The sequence below is a fragment of the Channa argus genome, chromosome 7, assembly GCF_033026475.1.
Source record: "Channa argus isolate prfri chromosome 7, Channa argus male v1.0, whole genome shotgun sequence".
Taxonomy (NCBI): domain Eukaryota; kingdom Metazoa; phylum Chordata; class Actinopteri; order Anabantiformes; family Channidae; genus Channa; species Channa argus.
In genome coordinates this window covers 6,293,180-6,305,537 of record NC_090203.1, presented here as the reverse complement: position 1 = coordinate 6,305,537, position 12,358 = coordinate 6,293,180, and the positions used below count along the sequence as shown (strand labels likewise).

General features: G+C 39.0%; 1 protein-coding gene across 2 annotated transcripts; it reads right to left on the bottom strand.

The window, feature by feature from the left end:
- Positions 1-1,456: 1,456 nt before the first annotated feature.
- lsr (lipolysis stimulated lipoprotein receptor) lies at positions 1,457-11,901 on the bottom strand. Of its 2 annotated transcripts, XM_067510860.1 has the most exons (11): positions 11,674-11,901; positions 9,976-10,305; positions 9,419-9,538; positions 9,050-9,106; positions 7,998-8,144; positions 6,998-7,201; positions 6,219-6,275; positions 5,542-5,658; positions 4,619-4,913; positions 2,441-2,891; positions 1,457-2,145 (listed from the first exon to the last, which is right to left on the bottom strand). In XM_067510860.1, exons 1-11 carry the CDS (start codon positions 11,711-11,713, stop codon positions 2,110-2,112), a joined length of 1,854 nt encoding a protein of 617 aa, XP_067366961.1. In that variant the 5' UTR covers positions 11,714-11,901; the 3' UTR covers positions 1,457-2,109. The 2 variants fall into 2 exon arrangements, with proteins under 2 accessions (XP_067366961.1, XP_067366962.1); XM_067510861.1 differs by lacking the exon at positions 9,050-9,106.
- Positions 11,902-12,358: the final 457 nt, after the last annotated feature.

The following is a 12,358-nucleotide window of genomic DNA, read 5'->3' as shown; positions in this document are numbered from 1 at the left end:
TTCTGACTCTTTCTGCTCTCTGTTACAGAAAGTGTGTAACAAATTGATGAAGTGCCTCTTTAAGAAAACAGATGCAGTCTTTCTCCTCAGATTGAATTCTTTTTTTATGTGAGACCTCATTGGTGAAATACAACTGTCAAGGCTACATTTATGGATAATTACTACCCAAAAATGATAGGTACTACTTGTCCTCTCCATTACCTTACAGACCACAGGGTCAGTGGTTCCCTCCCAAGTCGTGGCTACTTGGGCAAGACAGTACACCCCAAGTTGCTCCTGGTGGGTCAGGTGAGCACCTTGCATAGCATCCACCGCCATCGGTATCTGTGTGTGGGTGGGTGTGTGTGTGTGTGTGTGTGTGTGTAAATGGGTGAATGAGAAGAAACATTGCAAAGTGCTTTGGATAAAAGCCTTATATAAGCAGCCATTTACCATTTAAATAGAAACATCCAAAATCGCATTTCACACAATGTCAACTCTGGTGTATATTTAGGTTTATGTCAAGTTTAAAATTTTTATTTAGTATAACTCCTCAGTATAACTAGTCTGTTGGTCACTGGACAGCTTAAAGACAACATTCTCTTTACAAGTGCTGCTTGTGCAAAGTAAAGCTTTGTTGTTTGCTCATATTCTCTACCCCTCACTACACTACTCTTTGAATTCATTCTAAAAAAAAAAAAAAAAAAACGCGCTTATTTACAAAAAAGGACAATCAACTGCAGCCTCATAAAATGCAACAAATCCTCATAAAAAAGCGACACACCCATTGCTTTAGGGTAACGGCTGAATGAGCAGTGGTCAGAAAGGGATTTCAACAGATAAACAATTCCGGCTGAGCAGCTTTCAAAGTAGCTTCACTTTATGACATTGGGGGCACTGTAGAGACATCATAGCTGCTGCAACCATCTCAAAATGTGAAACCAAAGGGTGCTGATTGACATTCACCAGAATGGAAGTGCTGAATAAAGATGGCCGCTACGATGACAGGGAAAAAACCAAAAAGTGACAAATAAGGGAACCTGAAACAGGCATGAATTGAGACATACTGCGTTTCATACAAACATTCTGCAACTTGAGCAACATGGTAAAGTAGGACACGTTCTTCCCTGCTTTGTACGGCCAAAGTTGAACACGAGCAGCATTTTAGCTTACGTCACTTTACAGGATGAATGTTCACATTCGACCTGCTGAAATGTGTTTAACAACCATAGTAGAAAGTACAGCAATCAATTTCAAATGTGATACATATATTTTGGATTTTTACTCAAGATTTTATGCATATCAAAATGATGAAACTATCATACTATTAAACATTATAGTGCCTCAATGATGCTTCACTAGATCCAAAAAAATTTGCTGGTTTATAATTAGTACACTTCACATCAGCATTAAATTACAGACAGTCATGAGAGTGTCATCTAGTGGTAAACACTGCAAGTTAAATATTATGACTGGCCTGAAAATGAAGACCTTTATTGTAAAATTAGGTTTGATCACATTACAATAAACATTTGGATTTCAAACAAAATTATCGGTCAGCTACACAATACACTAAACAGAACAAAAAATAAACCGCAAGTACTGAAAAATATTTTGTTCACTTGGTTTCTAAATACAATGAGTGAGCAAACTCTTTTTCCACAAGTAAAAAGTACAAGAACAAAACTTAAAAAAAAAAAAAAAAAACAACAACCCATAAACCCCCATGTATCTACATCCTAAACTGTGTCATCAAAGTTAGACTAAGTTTAAAGCATGGTCACATTTAAAACTAATCAAAGCATGTTTATGTGTCAAGATATAAAATTCTTTACAGAAAATTATCAACTTGACTTTTACACGTACAATTAAAACTCTGTACACTCTATAAGGCACTTATGGCAGCCATAATCTTTCATACATGAAAAGTCACATCTTTCCCATTAGAAAAGCGTACATACAAATTCAGCATCGTTGTGTGAGTTTACAGTATATTATGAAATATAAAAAGAAATTAAAATTAAAATCAGCAAAGCATAATAGACATGTGGTTAAAATTTACAGTCTCAGAAACCAACTGGTCTCATTTAGGTGGATTCATCTGCATTAAAAAGGTTCCTCGCGTCATAGCTACACGACCAGGCTCTCCCGACTCACAGCTCCGTTCTGTAAGACAAGAACAATTAAATGAACTAGTAAAAACTAAACAGAATTTCATCACATTTTAGACTTTAAGGATAATGCTGAAAATATTCTGTAATTTGCTTTTTGGCTTCACATTCTATGGTAAACCAAGCTCATTCATTCCTGATGTACATCACAAATGCTCCAAGAAATACATGGCTAAAGCCTTCTGCAACATTTACTGGGGACTATTTCCAAGCACAGTTTATGATGCTCAAAGTTATTAAAAACACCCTTCAATCCCTTCAAGCTTGTACAGAGTTCTTCTATGAATTACCTTGCGGAGGTTGCTTTTCTTTGAAGATGGCAAACTTTCATTATCACTGTATGGGGGTGGGGGAGGGTGTGGAAAGTCATCGCGGTGACTGGTGTGCCCAGAGGGTGGGTTCAGAGGCAGCGGCGGAGGTCCACGAGGTGCCCTCCCCCGCTCTGAGCGGTCGCTCTCGCTTTCCAGATGTTCCCGGCTGCGTGCCCTCTGGTGCTCACCCATCTTTTTCCTCTCCATGGCCTCTCGTAGGAAGCTATCGTCATAATCGTCTCTGCCGCCCCGGTGATTTCTCTCAAGGTCCATCAGGTCGTCACGGCTGCGGCTGCGTTTCCCTGGTAGGGCTGGGGAGGGCCCTCTGTCTCCCCTGCGACGATCCTCAGGCGAGTAGTCGCGACGCCTGCGGTCATCATAGTTGCGGTCATAATCACTGCGGGCGCTGGTGCTCCACTCGTCATCCAACCTTAAGATAGAAAGCAGCAAAATTAGAGAAAACATACTGGACTTTTCCTCTGCCACTGGTTCAATGCTGAATGTAGTTTAAAACACCTTCTCACTTCCAACCATAGATATAGTTTAGATTAAAAACTACACTGGCTATGATAAACCATTTACACACTGAATACAATGTGACTGTATAGGGTGCATTTCTAATTTAATTTCTGACCCAACAATAAAAAGACATTGCACAAACAGCAAACACTGTGTATCACCAGACGGACACTACTGGCCTTTCCAAATACCTGCAAACATTATCTTAAATCGACAGACAACACAGAAAACATTTTTAAAGCCAGAATTTCAACTGTTAAGTTGTGAAATAATTTTGCATTTATGTTAGCCTTGTTGTATGACAGCTTTGGCCAACAATTTTGAAAATAAGAGCAAATTAATCAAGTAAGCGTATTCACCACAACCACGAACTAACTGCTATACCCATAAAAAGTTCAATATATGCAAAGACTTGGCAGTACAGTGAATGGGTGTCATACAGTTATCAAGTCTAATAAAAGAATAATAAGAATCATATTCAAATATTTAAAGGGAATTGTTACGCTAACTTTTTCATATGGTATGTGAGATAGGATATAAACCAAGATACAATTTATACCTGTGGGAAACAACAGAAAACAAGCCATACAAAATACATATGCTGATGTATTGTGTAAAGATTTAGGAAGTAGGAAAAAAGGGGACGTGAAGCTTATTTATAGATTACAGAAGAAACTGACAAGATTTGCCATCATTAAATCGAATCAACCTAAATCCAACCCAAAAAAAAACAAACAAAAAAAAAATAAAATCAATCTTTAAATCAGACTAATACTACAATGGGTCTTATTAGCAGCAGTTTAACGCATCAAAGGCTACACTTCCCCATAATGACGATACTTCAAAATGATAAAAGACAAACAAGACTTTGAGGACGGCATACTTTAGTCACAGATCTGCAGCTCACATCTTCATGCCTTTTATTTAAATGAATGACTGGACCTAGAATAACAGAATAACAGAATAACAGAGAGGCCCCCTGAGTTACGAGAACTGAAAGTTGTTTGTTACCAGTATTTAAACCACAAGACAGTTAGGTAACAAAGCAACAGTTACTAGTGTCAATTTACTTGATATTACCATCAATAACGAGTCCTTTCTTTCAGTTCACGTGAGGTAAAGCTGTTAAATGGAATTAGAACTGCTATATTGTGATGTAGTCTTCAAGATTACAACAAAACCAGACAATACTATAATTTCAAATACTAGAATTTTCTCTAATTATAGTATCACTATTACAAGGATGCAACTTTCATTATTTGTAGATTATGCGTTAAGAAAGGAAAATACCTAGTTATGACTAGATTGACAATATTAACTCGATTGATTGCAACAAACATATTTTTACTATGATTATTTAACATATATTTTTTTAATTAGGATAAAGATGTGCACTGACAGTCCAAAAGTAAAAGTAGGAAAAGTACTCCGTGTGTGTAGGTATAATTAGTCACTATTCATATTTTCTTTTACCTAAATAAATACAGCCTTCTCATAGACTTCTTTGTATGAGCAGGTATTTTTCAAATTAGTGTGAAACTCAATCGTCAATCAAACTTAAGGAAACATTTTAAAATAAGCTAACAGTAGTAATGATAATGGTTATAAGGGGGTTTTGCTCAGGATACAAAGACTCACCCTCTTCTGCCCCTGGGCTCATCTGGGTGTCGGTGTGGTGGGTAGTCATCACGGCCGTAGCGGCGTCCTATGTCATCAAGGTTATCCATGGAGCGAGCGCGCATACGATCTCCCGGGTGACCTCCGCCACGGCGTGGGTAGTCATCACGACGCTGGCCTTGCTGTGAAACACTGCTGATGGTGCTCATGGCTTCATCCTGATCGTAGAGTGTGGCCAGAGGTGGCTGTTGGGAGCGACCCACACGACCTCGAGGATCACTATCATGCAGGGAACTGACTTCAGTCATATTATCCACTGATGGGAGAAACAAAAGAAAGGAAGAAAAAGATGGCTGGGTGAAGAAGAAAAAATTACGAGACAATATAAAGACATAAAAACCTAATGTCTATTGTTACTGACTTAAGAACCTCTAGTAAATTTTGGCACAGTAAAATCAAAGCATTTTACTGTGGATATTTACAGAAACTTAATAATCAGTGAATATCCTTCAATGCAGTGTTATGTATACACACACACACACTTTAAAGTCTCCAAATACCCCCAATCTCCAGATCCCCTTTAACAAATAATGCAGAATCATATACATTTATTTGTATATATTGTTGTATGTATTGAAAAAAATAATCATATCGTTATCAAATTGATTTTAACCACTCGACCAGGATGTTTATGTTTTACACTGTAAACCTTTTACTTAAAAACTGCTGTAACAATACTGAAGATAATCTGCACAATATTCACGTCCCTGCCCTGAAATGTGAATGAAAGTAACCATAAGTCCTACTCTGAACGGAATGAACTGAAACAATCTGGAGACAGACAGGAAGCATTTTTTTCACCTGTTTTCTAACATTTATTTCCCCCGAGGGACTTTACGGTACATGAGTCTGTCCAGACTAGCATGAAGTTATGAGTCACTTACAGCGGTTGTAGTTGGCAGGTTTAGATGGGTCTAATTTGGCCAGCTCTCTCTCCATATAGTAAATGGCACGCGTGGCGTTCCCATCAGGGTCCACCTGGATACGGTACCCACTGCGAGCTGGAAAGAACAGAGGAAGTCAGACATTAAGCTGCCACCTCACAAATACACAGACGCATTGGGCAACATTTTCATATTTAAATCCTATAGGTTTACTTTTCATATTTTGTGAAAAGTATAATTCACAAAAATGTCGAGTAAAAATGCTCGCATTATAAAGCTTCAAGCCCTACTGTTGGAAATCATTGAACAATGTTAGTGAGTGTCCTGCCGACAACAAATGTATTAATATTCCAGTCAACAACCACAAACCAACCATCTAAACAGAGCTGCACATAAAAATAGACTAAAATATCACAGACAGTTGTTTTAATGGGGTCGTACTACTTGTACATTCACATCTTAAGTGAAAATCTGAAAATACATATGCTAGAACAATATTTCACCAAAATTATTTAATACTTTGCAAACTTGCAAAGGGTATTTGATTCACTCACTTCCAAATTTTCAGTTTCCTGAAACTAAATTAGAAACACATGAAATGCGTAGGTGGGGATTTGACAGAAATCCCCATCTACGTGAAAGGTTTCGAAACTGACGTAAGGTCTCCATTTACTCACTTTGGTCTCCTCCGACGTCTTGATTATGAAGCAGGGGCACCTGTGATCCCTGCCCAACTGGAAAGGCACAATTTGTAGATTAGACAGATGACATGAAGTTCAACATAATGCGTGTTGCTCACTGGGCCTTTGATCAATCATGAGATAAGACACGTATCGTTTTATTGCAAGTAGGGCTGGGCAATATAGCCAATAAAAAAATATGATATCACAATACACAATGTATCTTGATATATTGAAATATTCTGTGAAGGACTTCATAGGTGCTAAATCCAACCCTGTAATGCACACAATCACACAGCATGATCAGGGTCAGTGAATGTAGTTCTGCCACTGTAGGTGACATAAATACACTGCCCGTCAATTTGCCACACACCATACCAGCAAAAAGAAGGAGAAGAAAATAAATAAATAAAATAAACAATTTCTCCAGTGTATAAAACACATGAAATTTGCACACACTGCTTGGGTGCAGTGCAGTGGAGTGTGGTGGAGGTCATGAGCATACACAGTATATTTGGAACTGCTGCCGGGTGTGGATCCAGGTTAAGAGCTGAGGGGTTAATATCAAACCCAAAGAAGTACCAGCATGACACATTGAACCTTTAAACCAACTTATGCTAAAGGGCTTTTAATTAACTACTTACGTTGGGATGCATTATTTGACATATTGCTCTTTTCAACTTACAAGAGGTTTTGTAACTGTGAGGAACAAGAACAGGCTGTGAGGCACTGAGTAAACCCGAGATACTGTCCACCCCTAATTGTGATTAACTCACCTGAGCTGGCACCATCATAGTCATGACCGTAACCATTCTGCGGATGTGGGGGTAGAGCTCCATTGGGCATTGGAAGCAGAGGCATGACCGGCTGGTTCATTAGTGGGCCGCTGTACGCTGGCTGACCATACATACTGGGAGCATAAAGAGTGGGAGCATAATGACTGGGCACACCCTTCTTCACAGCCTTTCCTGCTTCATACACTGAAACAAAAAGGAATCCAGTTAGTTGCAGTAGAAACTAATCAAAAAACAATAAAACAGTTCTCACATCTGTGACAGGAAATTAGAGCTTGTTACTACTTTCGTTTGTTCAATGCTGAACCAACCCTTGAGTGTACAGTATCAAAACAATACTCATAAGTTGTACAGTTTGACTACTGGTAAAATCACACTGCACCACACTAACTTTGATCCACTCAGCTGTGTGAACGCATTGGTGTGACATGAATATTGATAGGCAGATAGCTCACCGTGCTTCAAAACAATTTGAAAACGGCAGCACAGATGTTACACACTTAATTACAGGAAATAACAATGGTTTCATTGCTTGTACTACTGGGAAAAACTGAACTGGTCTACAACAGTAAAGAGGACTAATTACTTTCACTTTTGTTTTTGTGCACTCTGCTTTTTCTTAAATTCAAACCGACATTTTACCAGATCCCAGACAGACTAACTCTTGCATTGCTTTTTACTTTATGAAAAAGGGAATCTAGAACTTTTAAAACATTTCTTTCCATTAGATAAATGTAAACCTTTCAATCTTCATTGTATATGTACTTAGATTTTGACCTATGCAAGCTTACCGGAACAAATTAGTTTAAAAAAAATATATTGTCTGAGGATAACCCTTCTTTGAAAAGACACTGCACACAAATTCAGTCAAAGCCTTGATTAGTGATGTGATAAGATGATGATACCAAATCACAGGTGTCATGCAGTAAAACAAAGAACAATGGATTAGTTTCAATGACTTCTCCTGTGTTACATTACTTACAGGCCCGTGGGCAACAGCAGCGATCGGGGCAACACGGGCAGCTGACATAGCAGCAGCAAGTATGTGGACAACACTGGCACCAGCAGATTCCAATCAGCATGAGCAGTAACAGGAAGCCGAAAACCACCAAAACGACCAGGAGCCAGTCTGTGGTGGAAGAGTGTTAGTTTATTAAAGAGTTTCAATATGAAGCCACATTTGAGGTTTCTCATTCCATCTCAAGTAAAATAAAGGATTTTCCATCCATACAAAATAAGGACACAAACATCCATCCAAGTTATGAGACCTAAAATACAGATATACAGCAGTTGTCTGTCCATACATATTTTTGTGAATTAAGGCACTGGAAAAGAATTACAGACAGTCTGTCTTTTTTTTTTGATTCAGAAAAACCCCAAGGACATAATGTGTGAATGAGTTGTTTGCGGTTTGACAAAGCTGAAATTCCAACTGCTGTTAGAAATGCAAACAACTGACATCTTCGATACAATGATTTAGGGTTTTGTTAAACTAGTAAAACCAGTTTGTCCTTTGCAGTTTGCAGCACGAGCCACAATGAAAAGAAAAAAAAAAAAAAAGCAGCAGCACGAAGAGATATGTATGTTTACATAAATCAGCTAATTTGAAACCTCACAGTACAGAGAAACACATTATTTGGCTGTGTACACTGATAAGGAAACTGGATGCCCTTTTAGTCACGGACTATATGCACACAACACCGGAGGCCACATGGACTGAGACATGTGAAAGAAAGAAAGAGTTTGAGGGACAGAAGGATAACTAAGTATGCCACAAAAGTATTGGATGTGCATTTTTGATTCTTGATTGCAGTTGCCTGTCTGTTCTTAAGATGAGTCATAACTTGTGCGCAGAATAGGAAGTTGGCATGGAAACCACTACGTGACTCTGTTAAAATCATTTTAAAAGAAGACACAGCCTAGGTGACCTCATGTTTTGTAGCTCGGGTGGGAGCGATACTCTTCATTCTGTTGCCTTAATACCTAAACCTCATAAACATAACATAACTGAGCTACATCAACAGCTTGTACTACCTTCCATAACCAGTAAGTCAATGCCAGGCAGGAGGTCAGTAGAGTTTGACTTTCTCTCTGTGAAAGAAAGATAAAGCCACAATTACTTTAAAGTGCCTCGTGTTATAGGCCTGTTTATTCTGCCTACAACGTGGGACTCTAGAGACGTATGCAAACCCTGGCTGGTGTTCACAATCCTCTCTCTCTACTCTACACATCTGCCCACACTCACTCGCTCAGAGTCTCTCTGGAATATGTACGCGCTAATATTTTAAACTCTTTTGTCCAAATGACAGAATGACCATGAAGAAAAAGGGGAAGTGGTAAAGAAAAAGGAAGAAGTAAATGTGTCTCAGAATGTGACTACATATACCCACGGAGGTTACTTACCCAGCACAATCAGCTCTGTATAATCTTCACTATTTCCTGAAAGGTCTTGGGAAGAGGTGACAGAGCAGACGTAGACACCGCTATCGCCCCATGCCGTCTGTGCAATATTCAGGTCGGCATCTATAAGCCAACACAGCCACAGGTCACAAGTGGCTAACGTGGTAAGATATCATACTGAAGATACTGTGGTATTGTGACTTTGCAAACATAAAAAAAATAAACAAAACAAAAAAACATTACTCAGCAAATATTTCTGCCAAATTGGAGTGTGTGCCTTTTTATGGCATGTTCGCTGACATGTAATTTGCTGGCAGCGTGGTCTCAAAAACCAGGGAGGACCGATGCAAAGTGTGGAAGACTTTATGTAAATATATTTTACGTCTTTCTAACAAATAGGGGCAGCTTTTTTATTACACTGGTAATATTTCACACTCTTTTCCAGGATATGCTTTTAGATCACAACGACATAACGCATTTCTAAATTAAAAATCTAAAAAAAAGTCGGAGAAAATGTCACACGCACGTAAAAATCTGAACAAACGTTTTTAAAAACTCACTGTTTATAATGCTGATCTTGCGACCCTGGTAGTCGGGGCCAAGGGTAACAGCGTTGGCTTGCTTGGAGGCCACTATGCGCACCGTCCTCTGGGTGTCAGAGCACTCAATGTTGGGGTTATAGTTGGGGTTGTTCTGAGCCAGGACGTTTGATGCACTGCTGGGATTAAGTGCAGCCTGGATGGGGTCCTGGCAGTATGACTTGTACTTCCAGGTGATAACAGGAGGCTGACTTGCATCTGTCTGGAAGTTACAGCTGAGAGTAACAGGCTGGAAGAGAATGGCAACGTACCTGTTGACGGGACAATTGACAGAGACGCCCATGGTGGAGTCTGAAAGACATTTTTGTATTACAAAAATGATTCTGTTGAATCAAAATGCAAAGTCAGATTTTTATTTCTTTGATTTTTCTTAATTTTAAATTACTTTTGTCAGTTTCAAGTTATTTCTAGACAAAACTGTGGATTTCCCCTTTTTCTTGGAAGAATAAGAACCAATTCATCCAGTTGTTGACAATTAATAAAGTTAAAATAATTATTTATTTATGCATTTATTTATTTACATTATTATTATTGTTGTTGTTGTTGTTGTTGTTATTAGCTAATCAGTAAAGCTTTCCAATGAGTCTAGAACGGCCCTAGGGTGTGGTATATGACAAAACAGTGTTTCTTCACTGCTAGTTTCAACGAGAGCAGGCGTGATGAGTCACCATAGACACAGTGTTTTCCGTTTGACCTAACAGTGAAGTAAATTATGAGATTAATGCATACTGAGGATTCTCTGAGAAAACAGGAATAACATCTGTCAGACTTTGGAGACCTGAAATGGACCTTGTGGTTTTGGTCTGTTTGGTCAGATTTATTTTAAAAAAAACATTATTTCCAGCCTGGAGATGCTCGATAGTTAAAGCCTCCTCAGATTTCACTAAACCTTTCTCCCCCACCCACAGCTTTTGACATGTTGCTCATCTTAAATGTAAGAGGCCCTGAAAGAACCATGTGTGCAGTTCCTATGCGCTTTTAACAGTAATGGCACCACATTGGATTAGTTAAAAACAAGACATGTCATTTTCATAACTGCATGTTTGGCATGAGGTTTTTGTTTGCAGACATCATTTAGACATAAAAGAAGCAACTAATGTTTAATTACTTCTAAATTAAGCGGGTGTAATTGTAAAGAACCCAAAGACTCTTCTCAGTGTATTAGTTTTGACAAGTTGTTCCCTTGCTCCAAATAAGCTGACTGATGTACTTGACATTTTGAAGCCTACGGAAGGCAAACTGCCTTTAAGGGGAAAAGGTAATTATTGATTGGATTGCCCACCCACAATGTGACTCAAACATCCTCTTTCAGCTTATATTTCCCTGTTGCTTATGGCAAATGTAAAGGCCCTGGTGGCAATAATACAGCAAATACAGGCCATGTTGAGCCATAAAAACAATAACTACTTTTACACAGCTGTCAGCGAAACCAACGTCTACAACCAAAGAGACGTCACTCATTTTGTTGTTTGTTCGGTTTTCAATGCGTAAAATACAGTTTTTATGTAACATTTAACACCATCTCACACGGAATAATTGACAGGAACCTGAGTAATCTCATAATGGTAACTACAAGACAAACATGTGTCCTGTTCCACAAACACTTAGCGCACTGTTCCTGGGAACCACCCAGTTTGGCGACGAACAGGCCAAACTTACCTGCTGCCATTAAAGCGACGATTAGTATCGTCCAAAACATGTTTAATCCCTTTTTCCCTCTGGTTCCCGGTCGATGCAGCAAAAAAACATTAATCAAATACACAAACAAAATTTAAAAAAAGCCAGACTGTGCATACTATCGAGCGCAAATGTACTTTTTCGTCAACCAAGTAGCGCCAACTCCATTTTCCGTCTTTGTGTGTTCTAGCCCAGGGCAGTACCTGCACGCCCTACGTCACCCAGCGTTGGCAGCCAACAGGTGAGCTCAGGTTGCCACACACAGGGGTGGGGTCAGAAGTTATGGCTTGTTTATATCTGAGGTTTAAGGTGGGTTTGCTTCATTACAAGAGTCTGGGGGTGAGAGCAGGTGGATTTTAAAATGAGGAATCGTTACTGTGTTAAAGCAGGTTCACTGTGAGAGACATTTACTAAAACAACAATTTTTCACCCGCCTTGTTACTTGGTACGATCCAGACAGTGATAACGCCATCAAAGCCCTGTTTGTTAATGTTTCATCAGTGTATGAGAGGCTGTTTGTGTGTATGTGTGTGTAGGTGTGTGTGTGTGTGTGTGTGTGTGTGTGTAAGTATGACCCAGTTCCTGCACACGGGACATTTTGCAGCTCCTTTACTCCCTGTTGTGTAGTAGTACAACAGTTTATAATAGCGGTGTTAAAATATTCACA

Bases quoted from the DNA above. Each gene is read 5' to 3' on its own strand.
- lsr (XM_067510860.1), bottom strand. From the start codon at position 11,713: ATGTTTTGGACGATACTAATCGTCGCTTTAATGGCAGCAG. The intron at 9,539-9,975 runs GTGAGTTTTTAA...GTTGGCTTATAG, and splicing joins CAAGATCAGCATTATAAACA to ATGCCGACCTGAATATTGCA. The intron at 6,276-6,997 runs GTGAGTTAATCA...GTGCCTTTCCAG, and splicing joins CTATGATGGTGCCAGCTCAG to TTGGGCAGGGATCACAGGTG.